This window comes from Pongo pygmaeus, chromosome 6 (genome assembly GCF_028885625.2).
Source record: "Pongo pygmaeus isolate AG05252 chromosome 6, NHGRI_mPonPyg2-v2.0_pri, whole genome shotgun sequence".
Lineage (NCBI taxonomy): Eukaryota > Metazoa > Chordata > Mammalia > Primates > Hominidae > Pongo > Pongo pygmaeus.
Genome location: NC_072379.2, coordinates 38,978,183 through 38,998,006, shown reverse-complemented (window position 1 = coordinate 38,998,006; position 19,824 = coordinate 38,978,183). Strand labels below are relative to the sequence as shown.

Sequence of the window (19,824 nt, the reverse complement as noted above, 5' to 3'; positions counted from 1 at the left end):
AAACACATTGTCTTACAGTATGAACTAGAGGAAACAGTGTTTGAATGTTATCTGTTTGTTTTGGAACCAAATCATTGTGTTGGATGATTTATTAAGAAGTGAATCATCCGGGCTGGTGGCTCACGCCTGTAATCCCAGCACTTTGGTAGGCCTAGGTGGGCTGACCACTTGAAGTTAGAGGTTCGAGACCAGCCTGGCCAACACGGTGAAACCCTTTCTCTACTAAAAATACCAAAAACTTAGCTGGGTGTCCTGGCGCACACCTGTAATCCCAGCTACTCAGGAGGCTGAGACACAAGAATTGCTTGAACCTGGGAGGTGGAGGTTGCAGTGAGCCGAGATCACACCACTGTACTCCAGCCTGGGCAACAGAGCGAGACTCCTTTGTCTTGAAAAAAAAAAAAAATTAAAATGTCCCAATTTGGGGAGAGGAACAGGGTCACTGCTATGAGAAAGCTAGAGATGGCCTAGGGTCCTTTCTAAATTTCCTCTGATATTCCTCTTTCGAATGATTTCTCCTTTCTTCCCACTCCAGCCACAGACTGCTAGGAAGTACAGTATTTTTTCTTTTGGAAGAAAAAGTAAATGGGAAGGCACAGGATTTTTATTAATGCTGTTACTGATTTTAAAATAAGCTAAAAATGTGCCATCAATCCAGTTGGCTGCTCCCTGCCGCCCACAGAGCCTGTAATCACTGCCTTACAACTCACAAGAGCAATGGCAACACAGGCAAACCACATCTGCATGTCCACATTCTGAGCAGCAGGTCCCTGAAATAGAGGCAGGGTACGGGAAATTATAGGACTTGAGTGAAACTGTAGGATTGCTGGGATTCCCACAGGCGCCCAGCCCTGGCTCGGAGAATATTTGAGTGTGGGAACTACCCCAGCATCTCCGCACTTACAGGAGAACCAGGGGATTCGCCTGTCATGAGAGCAGAGCTCCTGTCCCCTGGCATCCTACGCCCCAGGCAGGGCACCTGAGGGATCCTGGGAAAACCCAAAGCTATGTGGCTAAAACTCCTGCTTTGGGGCTCGGGGTTCAGGAGGTACGCTAGACTCCTCTCCCCATTCGAATCTTGCATTTGGCAGACGAGTCACCCGGGCAGTGGGATGAGGACGACACCAACAGAGTCAATAGAAGGAAGACGGCTCTGGCCGGGCCCCAGGGAGGGAGGCAGCAGTCAGGACAGTGGTCATTTGTGGGGCCTGGGAGGTGTGGATGCTGGGAGGGATGTGGGGGTGGTCCTGGATGACTGTTGTTCTTTCTGGACCTGGGAAGTGGTTACATGGGCGTGTCCACTTCATGATAATTTGATTTTTTGTCTTTTTTTAAATGTTTGTTATCCATCAAAATTTGAAAAAGCTCCCAGGGCTTTAGTAACTCCCTGTGGGGCAGAGAGAGTCCCTAGAATGTCAAGGCTGGATTTTCTGCCAGGCTGGAAGGAGGAGGGCTCAGGGTTGTATTTGATTTGTTTAGGAGAGGGAAAGAAACTGGGCATGTCTTACACAAGGGAAAATAGTTGTTTTCCCAACATCTGGGGTCTCAAAGGCGCTCGAGAAGTGATTACTTTGGGGGTTTCTGCTTCTCCTGGCAGGCTGAGCTGTTCTGGCTGGGAGGCCTCACTTGTCTCCCTGTCCACACTGCTGGCCCGTGGGGTCTCGCGATGGCTGATGCTGATGTATGAGAAAGCTCCGCCCCAAGAGACTCCATCCTCCCAGTAAGCACTCCATGGAGGAAAGAGAGAGGTGGTAATCAATAAACTTGAGTCATTGTTGATATTAGTTGTATTGAACATTTACCATGTGGCAAGCAGGGGTGCCGGGGAAAAAACGACTAAAACCTGGGAGGAAGTTTTTTTTTTTTTTCTTTTGAGACAGAGTCTCCCTCTGTTGCCCAGGCTGGAGTGCAGTGGCCCGATCTCGGCTCACTGCAACCTCTGCCTCCCGGGTTCACCCCATTCTCCTGCCTCAGCCTCCCGAGTAGCTGGGACTACAGGTGCCCACCACCACGCCCGGCTAATTTTTTGTATTTTTAGTAGAGACGGGGTTTTCATCGTGTTAGCCAGGATGGTCTCCATCTCCTGACCTCATGATCCGCCTGCCTCAGCCTCCCAAAGTGCTGGGATTACAGGCATGAGCCACCGTGTCCAGCCGAAAGAAGGTATTTTTATTGGCCACAATTAACAGATGAGAAAGGCAAAGATCCAGGTGTGTTTGGAGCTCAGCCCAAGTTAGGGGGCTACACAGGCTCAAGAACTGCCCTTCACTTGTTTAGATTTGGTCAAGACCAGAACAAAGAGAAACATGGAGGTTTCTTTCCAGGAACAGGCCTTCAGGGACTGCATAGCTTCTCAGCACTTGACTTGCGTGCTGGGATAAGTGCTCTTAGAGCTCACTCACCCCTTCTGTCATGTGAAGACACAGGGAGATGGCATCATCAATGAACTAGAAAGTGGGCCCTCCCCAGACAGCGAATGTCCTGACACCTTGATCTTGGACTTTCAGCCACTAGAACTGCAATAAATAAATTTCCGTTGTGTGCGAGCCATCCAGTCCATGGTACTTTGTTATAGCAGCCTGAAGGTACTAGCAAGCCTTAAGAAAAGTATCAGAAAATGGCCAGGCGTGGTGGCTCACGCCTGTAATCCCAGTGCTTTGGGAGGCGAAGGCAGGCGGATCACGAGGTCAGGAGATCAAGACCATCCTGGCTAACACGGTGAAATCCCGTCTCTACTAAAAATATAAAAAATTAGCTGGGCATGGCGGTGGGTGCCTGTAGTCCCAGCTACTCAGGAAGCTGAGGCAGGAGAATGGCGTGAACCCAGGAGGCGGAGGTTGCAGTGAGTGGAGATCGCGCCACTGCACTCTAGCCTGGGCAACAGAGCAAGACTCTGTCCCACAAAAAAAAAAAAAAGAAAGAAAATGGTCAACCTGTCTCAAGAGCCTCAAGATAGTCTCACTAAGGTGTTGTTGATACCCTTGGACATCTCTTTCTGTACACACATGCACTTGAGCACATGCGTCTTTTCACAGTAGCCCACTGTGCATGCTGCTTGCCACACAGCTGACAGTGTCAGTCTTGGTAGGTGGTGTTGGGGGTATGTCAAGGGCTCCCCATGACCTCCAAGATGTAGCCACTTCTGGCCCTCACCCACTGCCCTTCCAGACGCGTCTCCCAGCTAGCCCTGCATCCCCTGCTCTGAGCACCTCATCTTGCAGACACGGACACCTTTCCCTTGTTCTCCTTTGTTCCTTTGGTGCTGCCCCTCTGCTGCCTGGCTGCCTTTTCCCATCTGTGAATAGCATAATTAGATTTTCCTGTAATGAAGTGAGTGGGACGTTGGAGGCCTCCATTCCCATTTTGTCCCTGTCCTGACTTCCTCACATCCCCTCCAGGACTGTCCCTCTATGTGACCTTTGGCCTTCAAGCTTCTTGCCACTGCATCTTCGCTCAACCTGTGCCTTCTCTCTGGAATGCCTCTCCCACTTTCTCTGTGCATCAAGGCCTTATTTACTCCCGAACTCAGCCTGCAAGATTCTACATAGAATTAAACTTCCCTCCTCTGGAGGCCTGTGTACTTGCTGATTGAATTAGTCAAGTGTCTTTGGTACAAGTGATCAAGGGCATGAACTGGGTGCGGGACGGCCTGGGTCTACATCTTACTCTGCCGCTCTGTAGCTGTCAAAATTGGAACATCTCTGTGCCTCACTCTTCTTATCCTTAAAATGGGGTTAATGGCTGGGTGCGTGGCTCATGCCTGTAATCCCAGCACTTTGGGAGGCCGTGGCAGGCAGATCACGAGGTGAGGAGATCGACACCATCCTGGCCAACATGGTGAAACCCCGTGTCTGCTAAAAATACAAAAATTGGCTGGGCGTGGTGGTGTGTGCCTGTAATCCCAGCTACTCGGGAGGCTGAGGCAGGAGAATTGCTTGAACCTGGGAGGCGGAGATTGCAGTGAGCCAAGATCGCGCATTGCACCCCAGCCTGGGTGACAGAGTGAGATTCTGTCTTAAAAAAAAATATGGGGTTAATATCTGAGTTCCTTGTAGGGATGTGTGATCATTCACTGAATGGAAATTTGGGAAGTATTTAACACTTGACACAGGGTAAGCACTAGATGAGTATGGCAGTTGCTGCATTTATCTCCTTGTGTTCTAGTTGGTTTTTACCCTTTTGTATGTACCCCAATCCCAGACCCCCACACTGTCAGCTACCCGAGAGCAGAAGCCATATTCATGTTTACATTCCCAGTGCCTTATCTATGGGTTGGTACGAGGGATGTTCCCCCAAATGTGGCTGGCGAATGGGCGGCTTTGTTCCAAGCCATTGATGCACCCTCCATGGCTGAATGGAAATTAGAATCCCCACCTGAGTTACCTCAGATATTCCCATTTGTAGATTACAGGAAAGGTTCCCGTGCTCTTAGGAAAAGGAAGCTCATGGTCACCAGGAACTATACCTAATACTTTCATGGATGCTATTCCGTTTAACCTTCTCCTAAATGCCTGCTCTTATTGTGCAGGTAAGGAAACAACTTCAGAGAAGTTAAGCAACTTGCCCAGGCCACACAGCTATTCAGCAAAGAGGTAATATTTGAGTTCAGGGCTGGGTGCCCCCATGCCAGCACACCTTCTTACTTGTTACTCATTTGTAAATTCCATGGTGGATTGAGGATATATCCTGGAGAGGGTATTGAGTGGTTCGGGATTTACTAAAACCCCTCTTGCTTCACACATAGCTGATGCTGAGTCTTTCAGAGGAGTGCCTGAAGCATTTAAAAAATGCAGAGAAGTGTTCAGAGCCTGCTGGGGAAGCAGAGAGCTGCTATTTCTGTTCAAGGCAATCGGTGAGGCTGGACCTGCCCAGAATTCATGTGGAATTACCCTAGAGAAGGCTGGTGTCTTGGAAGACACTGGATCTCACTGGCTCAGCTGGGCACGGTGCAAGGTGCTATACATAAATGGTTTCACTGACCCCTGGAAGGATGCTCAGGCCGGGATACTCATTGTGAGTTGCAAAAAAGGAAAGGGGACCCCTGAGAGAGAAGGTAGGAACAAGGGATCATGGTCAGAGGTGTGGAGCTGCATTGAAATCTCTTGAGTGGGATGCCCATGCTTCCCCACCAGATCCCAGAAGCTCAACGTAGCGTCCTGATGTCCTGACTGGCTCTGCAGAAGCCCAGGTGTCACTCTGGGTGAGTGGGCTCAGATCCTCCATGGTCTTCATCCTCCAGGCACTCTGGGCATCCCCCATCCTCTGGGTGGGGACAGCTTTCTAGCTGTGCTGGGTGAGGGTGATTATAGCCAGCAATCCTGGCTGGGCCTTCAGTTCTTGATCCCTGGTAAAGGCAGGGGCTACAGGGTGCCCTGGTGCACAGAGGCTCACTGGCTGCTCAAGGTTTCCTCCCACATCCATCTATATCCTGACTCAGCACTGAATTGTGATGCTCTGGAGGACAAGGCTGGTGCTCCCACAGTGTGTACCTGCCTTCCTGGAGGCCAGGATGCCAAGAACTGCCTCCTAGCCACCCGCTTCTTCGAGGCCCTTAGAACTCCAGCCAGAGGGCTGCCTATAGGGCCTGCTTCTGTGAAGCTGCTCAGAGCAGTGACAGCACTCCTTACCCCCTCCCTGTCCACCCCACAAGTGCTGCCTGCTTACTTGGGTCGTGTCCATGCTGGCCTCTGCTCTTGGGGTCTGGGGAGCCAAAGCCACCAAGGACGGACAGGCCAGACTCAGGAAGCAGCCTGTGGTGGGGCAGCCCACCTACACTCGCCCCTCCCTTGAGCTTTCTTACCCGGCAGCATCCCTGCTGGATGCAGGTTCCCTCCATGCCTCCATCCAGGGGCATCCCCACCCCTCATTTTGACCGTCTCCAGAGCCCTTCCTCCCCTGCACCATCCCTGCTCCTTCATCTCCTGCCCTTTGCCTGCCCTACCTGTCGCCTCAATGTGCACTGACCTCATCCTGCAGGCGCTCACATGGGCACATCTTGGCCTCCCTCCTGAGGGCCCTGCCCAGACCAGCCAAAGGAAGGCAACCTCAGGCGGCACCAGGCAGTGACTGGGCAGTGGGGACAAAGACCACAATGCCCGTGGCAGTAGGCGTCATGGGTTGGGGAGGGGGTGTGGGTTCCTGGACCTTTGCCCTGGTCCTGGGGTGGGCAGGTGGGGTTCCTGGTTGACCCTGCACACAGCCTCCGGGGTGGTCCCCAGAGGACTGTGCAGTGGGGGCAGCCAGTGGCAGCCTAAAGAGTGCAGGATGGGGGTGGGAGGTGCCCACTGAAACAAATGCTCAAGAGCAGCTGGTTATGGCAGGACTCTAAGTATATATTCCTGTACATCTTTTCAAACATATACACAAAGCAATTCAGATTTTCATATACTGGAAAGGCAGGCTAACTTATTCATTTTCCTGCAACATATGCATAGTAATAAAAAATTCTGGCGAGTGCAGTGGCTCACCCCTGTAATCCCAGCACTTTGGCAGGCCAAGATGGGTGGATCACAAGGTCAGGAGTTCGAGATTAGCCTGACCAACATGGTGAAATCCCGTCTCTACTAAAAATACAAAAATTAGCCGGGCGTGGTGGCATGCACCTGTAATCCCAGCTACTCAGGAGGCTGAGGCAGGAGAATTGCATGAACCTGGGAGGCAGAGGTTGCAGTGAGCCGAGGTTGCGCCACTGCACTCCAGCCTGGGCGACAGAGCTAGACTCAGTCTCAAAAAAAAAAAAAGTTCTATAGCCTTCTTCCAGTTTCTCCCCCCAATTAAATGTAATAACAATCTAATCAGTGCACTGAAAGTTAAGATAATAGGAAAAATTGCATCCAGAATCCCGTCACCCACATGTTACCGAGGGAGAAATTTTACCACCTCTCGTTTCAGGCCAGTTCAGGCAGGTGTACATTGTCTCAGAAAGGAGATATTTCTTTCACGTGATACTGGAGAGTCACCAGAGTCGCCAAACAACAGGACAGGACACTCGTCTTGCCCACAGGCTAGGTTTGCTGGATGCCACTAGGTTTGCCAGACACCAACTCTTGTCAGAGTTATTCCATTTGCCTGTTTGCAAAAGGCAGCCTTCACCCCTGCATTCCTAGCTCCTGGACTGGTGGCCTGCCTGATGTCTGAGAGGAGTGGAGTGAGGTTGCACTTGCCCTGCGCTGAGAGTGGAGGGGAGATAATGGTTTAGGTGGGAATGTACAGCCCCTCCAGCTTCAGGGATCAGCTCACAGCAGGAGCAAAAGCCCTAGAGGAAGACTGGGGTGGGTCATGCCTGCTCACTCACAACCCCACCAAAAGCAGATTCGTTATTACAGGGCCTTTAAAGAGGGATGTGTGTGGGTAGATGGGATCCTCACCGAGGTGTGACCTGCTTTTTCTAGTGTTTGTGAGGATGTCTCATTAACCTGCAGGAAAGTGCTGGTTTCAATTCGATGGTTTGTTTTCTGTTCTGTTTCCTTTCTGTTACAAACACAAAGAGTAGATTAAAGAGCCTTTCCCCATCATCTTGTTTTTTAAAAAATATTTTTTTACTTGTTAGAGTTTATTTTAATTATGGAAAGAATTCAAATCCACAGTAACACGTAGCTGATGACAAACAATTCCGAAAACATTTTAGGAAGAGCAACACATTGACTTTTCCTTTGTGAAACGTGTAAGAAGGTGTTCATTATTGCAGTGCCCTGCTTATGCCTCAAGATTTGCTTAGTGCTGTCCTCCAAGAATACCGCTCTCTCCCCTTCAGGATGGACAGGTCCCCACTGTCGTTCCCCTCCTACGTCCTTCATAAAACCCATCAAGTAATGTTTTCACATGGCTCTCTCCCTCCCAGATATGAGCAGGAACTCATCTGCTGAGCTCACATCCAGGCACGAAGATATCAGTTAAAAAAAATAGGCTGGATGTGGTGGCTCACACCTGTAATTCCAGCACTTCAGGAGGCCAAGGCGCTCAGATCACCTGAGGTCAGGAGTTCAAGAACAGCCTGGCCACCATGATGAAACCCTGTCTCTACTAAAAATACAAAAATTAGCCAGTGTGGTGGCATGCACCTGAAATCTTAGCTGCTCAGGAGGCTGAGGCACAAGAATCCCTTGAACTCAGTAGGCGGAGGTTGCAGTGAGCCAAGATCGCACCACTGCATTCCAGCCTGGGCGACAGAGCGAGACTCCGTCTCAAAATTAAAAAAAAGAAAGAAAGAAAGAAAATTTGTGTATAGTCACACAAATTTAATAAGTCAGACTTATTAAATTTAGGAACTGCATAATCATGAAGACTGTATCCCAAGAAAATTAAATGGGTGGCCAATTTGATGAACCATTTCCTGAGCTTGGTCAATTGAATATAAACAGTGGTGCTTTCTCAGCATAAACATTCTAAATGTGGATAGGAAGTGTGCTGTGCAAGACAGACAGATTATTCTTTTAACTAGATACATCTGGAGAGTCCCTTGGTCATTCCATGAATTTGTAGGGAAAAGACCTTCCTGACCAGGAGACCAATTCTTCTTGGCCAAACTGGGCATGATGCCAGCCTATAACATCGTCAAACACAGCAGAAGATTCAGAGAGAGGCAAATTAAAAGTGATAAGGAGCTATCCATTTTTGCCATATATATATATATATATATAGAGAGAGAGAGAGAGAGAGAGAGAGAGATGGAGTTTCACTCTGTTGCCCAGGCTGGAGTGCGGTGGCATGATGTTGGCTCACTGCAACCTCTGCCTCCCGGGATCAAGCAATTCTCTGCCTCAGCCTCCCGAGTAGCTGGGATTACAGGTGTTACAGGTGCCTGACACCACACACGGCTAATTTTTGTATTTTTAGTAGAGACGGGGTTTCAATATTTTGGCTAGGCTGGTCTTGAACTCCTGATCTCGTGATCCACCTGCCTCGGCCTCCCAAAGTGCTGGGATTACAGGCGTGAGCCACCATGCCCAGCCTTGCCCTATATATTTAACAAAGATTTTAAGTTACTGTGCTCAACTTAGTTACTAGACAACCTCCAGGGAGAGAGAACACTGACTGGCGTTGTATTTCTGGAAAGCTACAGGGCAATTGGTATCTAAAGCTTTAGGTCTGACTGAATAATAATCTTCATACAAGTCTGAAAATAATAAAAGGTATAAACAGAGATTTATCTACAAGAAAGTTCTTATAGAGTTATTCATAAGAGCCAAGATTTTTAAAACATGAAAATGAAATGTTCAACAATAGGAGAATGATCATAGCGATGATGACACATTCCTATGATGGGATGAGACGTAGCCAGTCATCAGTGATGCTCATACGTGGTCTTAGTAATATGGACAAATACTCCTCATGAGATATGAAATGCAAAAAAAAATTGTTTATATAGCTCAATTCAAAGTATTTTAAAAATCTATGCTAAGGTTAAAAACATATGAACTGAATATTAACACTGTTGGAATATAGATGCCAGCATTATAGTAATTACCATTTACTTCTTTATTTTCTGATTTTTTTTCATAATGACAATGAATCCATTTTGTTTGTTGGTTTGTTTGTTTGTTTTTGAGATGGAGTTTCGCTCTTGTTGCCCAGGCTGTAGTGCAATGGCGTGATCTCAGCTCACTGCAACCTCCGCCTCCTGGGTTCAAGTGATTCTCCTGCCTCAGCCTCCCGAGTAGTTGGGATTACAGGCATGCGCCACCACGCCCAGATAACTTTTTCATTTTTAGTAGAGACAGGTTTCACCATGTTGGTCAGGCTGGTCTCGAACTCCTGACCTCAGGTGATCCGTCCGCCTTGGCCTCCCAAAGTGCTGGGATTACAGGCGTGAGCCCACCATGCCTGTAATTTTTTTTTTCTTTTTTTTTGAGATGGAGCCTTGCTCTGTCACCCAGGCTGGAATGCAGTGGCATGATTACAGCTCACTGCAGCCTCTGCTTCCCGGGTTCAAGCAATCCCTGCCTCAGCCTCCAATAACTGGGATTACAGGCATGAGCCACGACGCTTGGCTAATTTTTGTAATTTTAGTATAGATGGGGTTTCCCCATGTTGGCCAGGCTGGTCTCAAACTCCTGACCTCAAATGATCCACCCTCCTCAGCCTCCCAAAGTGCTGGGATTACAGGCATGAGCCACTGTGCACAGCCAACAATGAATCATTTTATGATCAGAGAACAGCAGAGTGGTAGGCAGCAGAGCTAACAGTTCTGTTCCAGAGCCAGGTGTGAAGCTCGGTGTTTGGCTTGTCTACTTCCAAGCCATATGGCATCCTACAAGGTGCGCAAAAAAGATCTATTTCCACTGTGAAGAAACCGACACTTAAGTAACAAATTAGTAGGAGAAGGAATGAACTTTTGAACATGGGGCTTTCCTTCCCATTTCAGGTCTCATTCTTTCCATCATGCCACATGCTTTGCAGAGTCTGTGAACTACTACTAGAGGATGAGGAGCTAACCCGTATACCTCAGGGTTCATAAAAGTAACAAAGACGGTCTCTTAAACTCCTTAAGAAATACTTTTTCAGGCGTATCAGAATTCATAAATGTGGTAATATCCCATTAAAATGTCAAGCATCTGCTTTTGGTTGAAATTGTGTCTAAGTTTTTAAATACCAATTGACACCAGCAATTAGTTTTTGGTGAACTGTGTTGCCTCTGGAGACGTAGTTTCCAGAGCCACAGCTCAGGTATCAAAGTTCCTGAAATGAAATTGATCTAGCTGGGGATCAGGCCAAGCATATTAAAATAGGTTGGCTATGAGGACAGCGAGGTTGGGGGAGGAAGAGGGCAGAGACGGGCAAGAACATAACTTAGGCCTGACCTTAACTCCCCGAGGCCCCCGATCTGATGTCCCCCTCATATCTCAGTCTTGCAAGACATTGCCCCAAAACACACCCCCAAGCTCCTTTCTTTAGTTTTTAGAAAATTAGCAAATGTTGAGCTGGAATAACCATTAGCGACCATCTGGTCAAAACTCATAATCTGAAATTGGAAGAGACTGAAACACAGGGGAAAGAATGACATTTCTGCTGTTCCTGTTGCTGGCTGTGCAGAATACAATGTTTCCTGCATGGACAATAGCAGGAATTATTTTACATGGGAAGAAACTGAAGCTCAGCAAGGTTTGCTAATTTTCTCAAGACACTCAAGATGTTCATTTTCCACAGGACAGCCTCTCTGGGTCTCTTCCAACCTCTCTCTGTCCAATTCTGAGCTGGGGGCTAAGTCTAACAATGGGACCAAATTCCCTACATAGAAGTGAGATTTTAACCCAGGTCTTTTGGTTTTAGGGTTTATTCCCTTTTCATTGCCTTTAAAGGATTACTATAACTGAATAACTTTAACAGTAAAATTAGTTTCATTTTTAAGGTATTGAAAGATATTTATCTGAGGAATGCATTTATTTGCCGTTTACTGAAGAACAACTCTAGGTGCTAACAGTATCAAGATGACTAAGAGATAGCTCTGGGCCAGGCACAGTGGCTCACGCCTGTAATCCCAACACTTTGGGAGGCCAAGATGTGTGGATCACAAGGTCAGGAGATCGAGACCATCCTGGCTAACATGGTGAAACCCTGTCTCTACTAAAAATACAAAAAAATTAGCCGGGCATGGTGGTGGGCACCTGTAGTCCCAGCTACTCAGGAGGCTGAGGCAGGAGAATGGCATGAACCCGAGAGGCAGAGCTTGCAGTGAGCTGAGATCGCACCACTGCACTCCAGCCTGGGCAACAGAGCAAGACGCCATCTCAAAAAAAAAAAAAAAAGAGAGACAGTCCTTAGATCCACGGAGAATGTAGACCTTTACCACTCTCACAGCACAATCCAACAAATAGACATTCATCCTATCACTTACTGGTTACTTATTAAATTCTCATGGCATACCAGACATTGTGCGAAGACACAGGGCTGTCAGACAGAGACTTCCAAGAAGCTTAGGGGGAGCAAGCGCTGGGGCACAAGTTACTGTTGCAACACAGGGAGCTCGTGGTGGGCAGCATGGGGATACTGGGGCCTCTGACTATGGACTGGGCAATGGGAGAGGTCTCAGCAGTACAGGGACTTCTCAAGGGACATTATCTGACAACACCTGAGCCAATTGTCCCTGCCTCATTTCTCTCTGCATGTTCCTTTAGAGAAAAAAGAGATGGAATTACATCTACAAAAGTGTTGCAACAAACAGGCTAATTCACCAAGAAAGACTTTTCTGGGACTTTTCCCTGTCACTTGCACCAGCTCCTAGTAGGAGATAGACCCATATATGGGGCCACGTTGCCCAAATCTGATCACCATCTGTGGCTCAAGTTCTGCTCTTTGCTGGTCTGAGCAGGTGCTAAAGAAGACTGGAAAGTAGAATTTGACAGTACTGAGGAAACTGGGTTTTCCAGTTCATTCTTTCATCAGTGCATTCATTCATCAGCACTATGACCAGTTCGCAAGGGTCAGGCATGGACGGATGCCTGGGGATACAGACACAGACGAAAACAGGCTGTGCCCAGGAGAAATGCTTACTCTCATGGGACCAGTGGAAGGGCTGAGGGGCAATTGTGCTGCTCTGTTTTTTTTTGTTTTTGTTTTTGTTTTTTTGAGACAGAGTCTTGCTCTGTCGCCCAGGCTGGAGTGCAGTGGCGCAATCTCGGCTCACTGCAAGTTCCACCTCCCATGTCCACGCCAATTCTCCTGCCTCAGCCTCCCGAGTAGCTGGTACTACGGGCACCCGCCACCATGCCCGGCTAACGTTTTGTATTTTTAGTAGACATGGGGTTTCACCGTGTTAGCCAGGATGGTCTTGATTTCCTGACCTCGTGATCTGCCCGCCTTGGACTCCCAAAGTGCTGGGATTACAGGCGTGAGCCACCACACCTGGCCACGAGTGCTGCTCTGTTTTCAAGGAGCCGCCTCTGCCAGCTGCTCCTCTCCAGGCCTTCTCCAAAGATCTGCCCACTAAAAGGTGAAAACAACAAAAACAAAAACAAATTTTCCCACAAAATCAGTTTCTTACATCACAAATTTAATGAGCATGATTATAGGTTGACTGATGGAAAATAAGTAAGAAGAGTCTTCTACCATAATTCATTAGCTAACGCATGTTATGCATGCATGTATATATGTGTGCCCACTTTGTTCCAGACAGGATTGAAAATCACTTACAAAGGAAAATACGATACTTTAGTTAATTGATTATCTGGCTTTTCTTGGAAATTTGCATTCTTCTTTAGATTGTAAAGTACTGGATTGGCAGCAGAAGGAAACGAGAACAGAACCCCCTCTTACCTGCTGCAGGGTTCGGACAGGCTGCTAGGCTTCAGGTTCTCCTGCTGAATGAACCCTTTGTACCATCTGTGCATAACTGACTGGGGCCAGGAGGAACTATGGAAATGCTGCCTCAGCCTGAATTTCAATTCTACATTCCAGCAGAATGTCTCGAACATCACATGTACTTTAAGGGAATTCAGTTTTCAATCAGCCATGACGTCCACCTGCCTCAGCCTCCCAAAGTGCTGGGATTACAAGCATAAGCCACTGCGCCAGTCCGAGCGAGCCTTCTTGCACGGTACATATATTCAGATACAATGAAGGTAGGTTCATGAGAAAAAAAAAAAAAAAGATGTTGTTTTTCTTTTCTTGCTATTTTTTTTTGTCATTTGCATATCAACTTTAAGAATGACCTAAACCTTCAAGAATCATACTGTTAAAAGTCTGAAAAATATGAGCTGTTCCTGGAATAGTAAGAGTTCAGTTCATGGCAGCGGCTGTGATGGTTATTCAGACAGTGCAGTTATGAACTCTAAAGTGCTGTTATCAAACATGGTTAACTGCAAAGGTGGACCTAGTCCTGCTGCAGTCCCCTGGATCGGTAACTCCAAGGAGCCCAAGGGACCAGTTCTTCTGGTTTGCCTATGTGGAGACCCGGGGCGCCTTGGCCCTTGGCTGAAGGTGGGACATTGATCTCAGCCTTACAGCACAGCCCTTCCCTGACTGACCTACAAGGACACAAGCCATGTTGGTCATTCTCACCCATGAGTCCCTTTTTGATGAGTACTGGGGCCTAAGGCTGAGGACCATGACACTTCCTAGTGAGCAGGACCTCAGCAGCATGTACTGGTCCCATAAAGCTGACCTGCTGGCTCTGTCCTGCAGGGGCCCTAACATGTACCATGCAAGAAGGCTCACTCGGCCGGGCGTGGTGGCTCATGCCTGTAATCCCAGCACTCTGGGAGGCCAAGGAGGGTGGGTCACTTGAGGTCAGAAGTTCAAGACCAGCCTGGCCAACATGGCGAAACCCTGTCTCTATGAAAAATACAAAAAAATTAGCTGGGCGTGGTGGTGCATGCCTGTAGTCCCAGCTACTCCAGCCTGGGTGACAGAGTGAGACTCTGTCCAAAAAAAACAAAAAAACAAAAAAAAAAACAAGAAGCCTCACTCAAGGAGGTTGCAGCATTATGGTGGCAGGATGAGGTAACCGAGTTAAAGCTGGGGTCAGCCTCCCCTGTTGGAGGTACACAGGCCCTGTAGGACCCCTGGTCTTGAGTCCTTCTCCATTGTCAAACTCAGATACCCTCTTTCAGGCCCAAGTCAAACTTTATCTTAGGGGGAAGGGGCACAGATCTTCCTAATACCCGAGTGTGAGGCAGACCCTCCCCTTCACTGCTCCTACAGGGCTTTGTGCTGCCCTCAGGAGCATTCAGCCCTGGAGTCTGCAGAGCTGCTGTGCGTGTAGCCTCGCTCTCACTCCTTTGGTTCATGCAGGCATGTAGCCGACCCTCAGCCGAAGCACAGAGCCCATTTTCTCCATAAAGAAAAGGTGAGTTGGCAGGGCACAGTGGCTCATGCCTGTAATCTCAGCACTTTGGGAGGCCGAGGCAGGCAAATCACGAGGTCAGGAGTTCGAGACCAGCCTGGCCAACATGGTGAAACCCCATCCCTACCAAAAATACAAAATGTTAGCTGGGCGTGGTGGCAGGTGCCTATAATCCCAGCTACTCGGGAGGCTGAGGCAGGAGAATCAGTTGAACCCGGGAGGCGGAGGTTGCAGTGAGCTGAGATTGTGAGGGCTCCAGGGACCACTGAACCTGGGGACCGAGGAAGGGGCAGCGTTCGCAGAAAAGTGAGAGCTGCCCTGGCCTTGCCCAGCTGTGCAAGAGGGAGGCTGCAAGCTCTATCTGAGCAGTAGCAAGGAAAGGGCTGAACTGAGCCAATGGGGGTCAGCCTTCTGGCTTTGTTTCACTGTGCAGGTGTTGAGTGCCTAATGTACACCAGCAACAATTCAGGCCCTTGGGGTGCAGCAATAGGAGATGCTCCTGGAGCCAAGAGGATACCGACGGGTCCCCTCCAGGCCAAGTAGTACCTGCAGCTAGGTCCATTCAACTAAAGGAGATGAGTGTCATCTAGGTCTGTTTGTCCCTAGGGCATAGCAGATGCTCAATAAATACTTGCTTAATGAATAAAAGTCTCCTATTAAAAATAGTGATAGTAGCCAACATCATTATTGAGTGCTTCTCTGTGTCAGGCATTGTTCTAAACTTCACGTGAACTCAATCTTCTTAACAGCTCTCATGAGGAAGGCCGTAGGATCCCAACTTTACCGGTGAGAAAACGGAGGCATGGAAAGCTAGAGGAATTCAGCAAAGGTTATGTAGGAACTACCTTAAGGAGTGTGGGAGTGAATTCCAAACGTAGTGTGCTTTATCCCGGGCTTGGGTCTGCCCTCGAACCACAGGAGGTAGAGAAAAGGGCACACAGTCTTCATTTTCCGAGGATGTCACAGCAGGTGCTGCAGGCTGGGTGGTTGAACCCTCAGAAATGAATTTCCTTGCCATCCTGGAGGCAGCAAGGCAGAGACCCAGGTGTTGGCAGGTTTGGTTTCTCCTGAGGCATTTCTCCTTGGATGGTAGATGGCTGTCTTCTCCCTCTTCCCTAGGGATGTGTGTGTAAGCCTGTGTCCCAATCTCCTCTTGTTATAAGGACACCAGTCATTGGATTAAGGCCCACCGTAATGCCTCATTTTACTTTAATTTCCTGGTAAAGGCCCCATCTCCAAAGAAGGTCACATCCTGAGATTCTGGTCAGGACTTCAGTCTTGGAATTTTAGGGAACACAATTCAGCCCGTGACATTGACACAGCCTGGGGCTGCCCAGTTTTCTCAGAAGGGGCAGCAGGAATGGGTCGAAAACCCATCACTCATCAAGAAAAACCAGTTCATGTGTTGAGGAACCGTCTTGTCTGCCGTCCTTCAGAATGAGTGCACAGTTGTTTTGCTGTTTTCTTGGGAACCAGCTGTGGAATACTACGCTTCCCTTTTCTTTCTTTTCAAGGACCTTGGTGCCCACCTGGCCTCCTGGAGGATACCTGTGTGCAGAGGCTGCCGGAGCAGGAAGATAGAGATGGGGGAGGGGAGTAGGTGATGCTGGCCCTTGTTGAAAGAAAATGGACAAGAGCATGGGTGGTTATTTCTCCTCTTACAGAAAGGGCTTGCCGAGTTAGGCTTCATGTGGCATTGTGTTCTTTTGAACGTCACTTAAGGTATACATGAAGCGTTGTGCACACCACACAGCCCAGTGGAGCCAGGGAGTGACTCAGCCTGCTGCCCAACACCCACTGCAAGTTGTTCCTGTGGCTGCCTCTAGCTGTTCCCCAATCTGAAATTTGTTTTTCATTTTCCTTCACTTTGTTGGCCGGGCTCAGTGGCTCACACCTGCCATCTCAGCACTTTGAAAGGCCAATGAGAGAGGACTGCTTGAGCCCAGGAGTTTGAGACCAGCCTGGGCAACATAGTGAGACCCTGTCTCTACTAAAAGATAAAAATAAAACAATTAGCCGGCCATGGTGGTGCATGCCTGTGGTCTCAGCTACTGGGGAAGCTGAGGTGGGAGGATGGCTCAAGTCCGGGAGGTTGAGATTACAGTGAGCCATGATCTCGCCACTGTACTCCAGCCTGGGCAACAAAGTGAGATCTTTTCTCAAAAAAAAGAGTTGTAACATGCATTTATCCCCAAACAATAAATTGCTTAGTTAGGCTTATGTGGGACTTTCTAGAAATGCTATCACACTTTGTGTTGACTTCTGAGCCTTGCTTTTTTCCCTTCAAGTTTATGTTCCTTTCCCAAGGCTCTTCCAGGCCCAAGGGTCTGTCACGCTCTGTAAAACCTGTGCTCAAAGCTTCTCCCGTGAGGCTCTGGGCAGAGGCTGGGTGATACTGAAGTAATACAAGTTCCCAGGAAAGGTTTTTTTTTTTTACACCAGGCCAGGCCCAGATTGGGTATTTTTAATATGTAAAAACAAGGCTGGGTGTGGTGGCTCACACCTGTAATCCCAGCACTTTGGGAGGCCGAGGCGGGTGGATTGCCTGAGGTCAGGAGTTTGAGACCAGCCTGGACAACATGGTGAAACCCCGTCCCTACTAAAAATACAAAAAAATTAGCCGAGTGTGGTGGTGCATGCCTGTAATCCCAGCTACTCGGGAGGCCCAAGGCAGGGGAATTGCTTAAACCCAGGAGGTGGAGGTTGCAGTGAGCTGAGATCTCGCTACTGCACTCCACCTTGGGTGACAGAGTGAGACTCTACCTCAAAAAAAAAGTAAAAAAAGGGAGGGCCCCAGTGTGCTTGTTAAGATGTATATGAGAGTGCCAGTTTGCAAAGCAGGTACAGCCCAGGCAGGCACTGAGCAGGATTCACAGCTGGGTCCAGACGCCTTCGCTCCCTGCAGATGACACCTGCAGCGAGGCTCTGCTGACCTAGAACTTCAAGCCCTGTGCTTCCACTTTTGACATTCATTTGTTTCTTAGCCTAAACTTGACACTTCCTCTTAGCAATATGCAAATTCAAGGCTGTCACAGCACAGCATCTGGAAAGTTACAACAGCAGCCCATTGATGGTGATGGTGGGATTGTGTAGGGCTTACATTTTTTAACTTCCTTGAGTATATTTTTTGAGTTTCCCACAACAGGCATGCATTGCCTAGGAATGAGGAAAATCCAACGTCTTCCTCAGGAACCCAGGCTTCACCCCTTTACGTGCCCTCTTTTCTACAAAATGGGGCTAGCATGAACACTCTCCTCGCCAGGCTTACTAAGGGCTTAGCCTACAGACATTATTGAGCATCTTCTGTGTACCAAAGGTTGGGGGCATGGGAGGAGTCAGATGTGGACCCTGCCCTTTAGGGTCTAGTGCAGAAGAGAGGTTTCCATAGGCAACTAGAATTCAAAATGGTATGCATGGCGGTGGAGTGAGGGGAGGGCTCTGGGGGGCTCCAAAGGGGTAGATAGGCTGGAGTCTGCCAGATTGGAGGCCAGGGCCTTCTAAGTATCAGAACACATGGGCATACGTGGATGGTTGAGCCGTGGCATTTGGGAACTCACCTAACCCCCCGGGGCTGGGCACAGAGTCCAGGGAGCACACAGCCTGGGTGTCGGGGAGAGAACGAAGGGACAGCACTTGGTCCCTCGGGGTGTGCATCAAGCTCAGCTGCTGGGATCTGTGGATCCCAGTTCTGGCTGTGCTTTATTTTTATTTATTTATTTTTTTGAGACGGAGTCTCCCAAGCTGGAGTGCAGTGGCGCCGTCTCCGCTCACTGCAACCTCCGCTTCCCAGGTTCAAGCAATTCTCCTGCCTCAGCGTCCCAAGTAGCTGGGATTACAGGCCCCCCATCACCATGCCTGGCTAATTTTTTTCTATTTTTAGTAGAGTCGGGGGTTTCACCATGTTGGCCAGGCTGGTTTTGAACTCCTGACCTCAAGTGATCCACCCATCTTGGCCTCCCAAAGTGCTAGGATTACAGGCGTGAGCCACCGCGCCTGGCCTGGCTGGGCTTTAGAGTCCCCCGCAGTGTTGGTGGTGAGCTCAGTGCCCAGGCCTGACCCAGATTCATCAAACCACACTGTTAGAGCAAGACTGGCCTGGATGGTATGGGAATTTTTTTGTTAGTGTTCTTGAGTCTACAAAAGCTCTGGTTATAGGCAAGGCTGAATGACCTACTATTTGGGGAGCTTTGTGTAATTGAATGAAAGCTAAAAAGATTCATGTTGGTAAAAAGAAAATCCCAGAGGGGCTGCACCATGTTCCAGCAATGTTTGAGGGAGCCAGTGTCTCCGCAGCCTCACCAGTGTGTGGTGTGTGCCCTGTTTTTCATGTTAGCCATGCTGATAGGTGAGCAGCAACATCTCATGTGATCCGATCTTCCACTTCCCTAAAGGCCCCACTGATGCCTTTTCATTTGCTTATTTGGCACCTGTATGTCCTCTTTGGTGAGATGCCTCTTCATGCCTTTTGGCCACACTGAGAGTTCCTTTTCCTTGCCTCTCACAGTGATATTTGGAAAACAAATGAGTGGTGGTTGCCAGGGGTTAGGGCTGTGAGGGAGGAGAGGGGTATACCTCTAAAGAGGTAGCAGGAGGGAGAGCTATGTGGCAGTGGGACAGTTCTGTGCCTGGATTGCAATGGTAACACAAATCTTCATGTGTGATAAGATGACATAGAACTACACCCACACACTGAAGCAGCGCCCATTTTCTGGCTTTGACATTGTGCTATAGTTATGAAAGATTGGGGGAACTAGGTGAGGCGTGTATGGGCGTTCTCTCTGCTATCTTTGCAAGTTCCTGGGGATCTACAATTATCTCCAGATACAAAAATTAAAAAGAAAAGTCAGTATCGATCAGTCTGAGAGTAGAAGTTTCATTAACCTATAATTGCTATTTTACCTTTTCCTCCCAATTAATTAGTTGTTTGTTCTCACACAGCCAGACCACATCATATAACCTTTAGGTTCTGACTATGTTCCTTGAAGAAAATACACACTCATCATGTGGGGAAACAATGGTGACGTTTCACCTAAGGAATGTGAAGA

At 48.5% G+C, this 19,824-nt stretch overlaps 1 protein-coding gene across 1 annotated transcript; it reads left to right on the top strand.

The window, feature by feature from the left end:
- The first annotated feature begins 1,112 nt into the window (after nt 1-1,112).
- LOC129041512 (putative uncharacterized protein LINC02902) lies at nt 1,113-5,106 on the top strand. Its single transcript, XM_054497052.1, is given in 3 exon segments — nt 1,113-1,182; nt 4,529-4,615; nt 4,745-5,106. Coding segments are annotated over 3 exon segments (519 nt in total).
- The last annotated feature ends 14,718 nt before the right edge of the window (nt 5,107-19,824 follow it).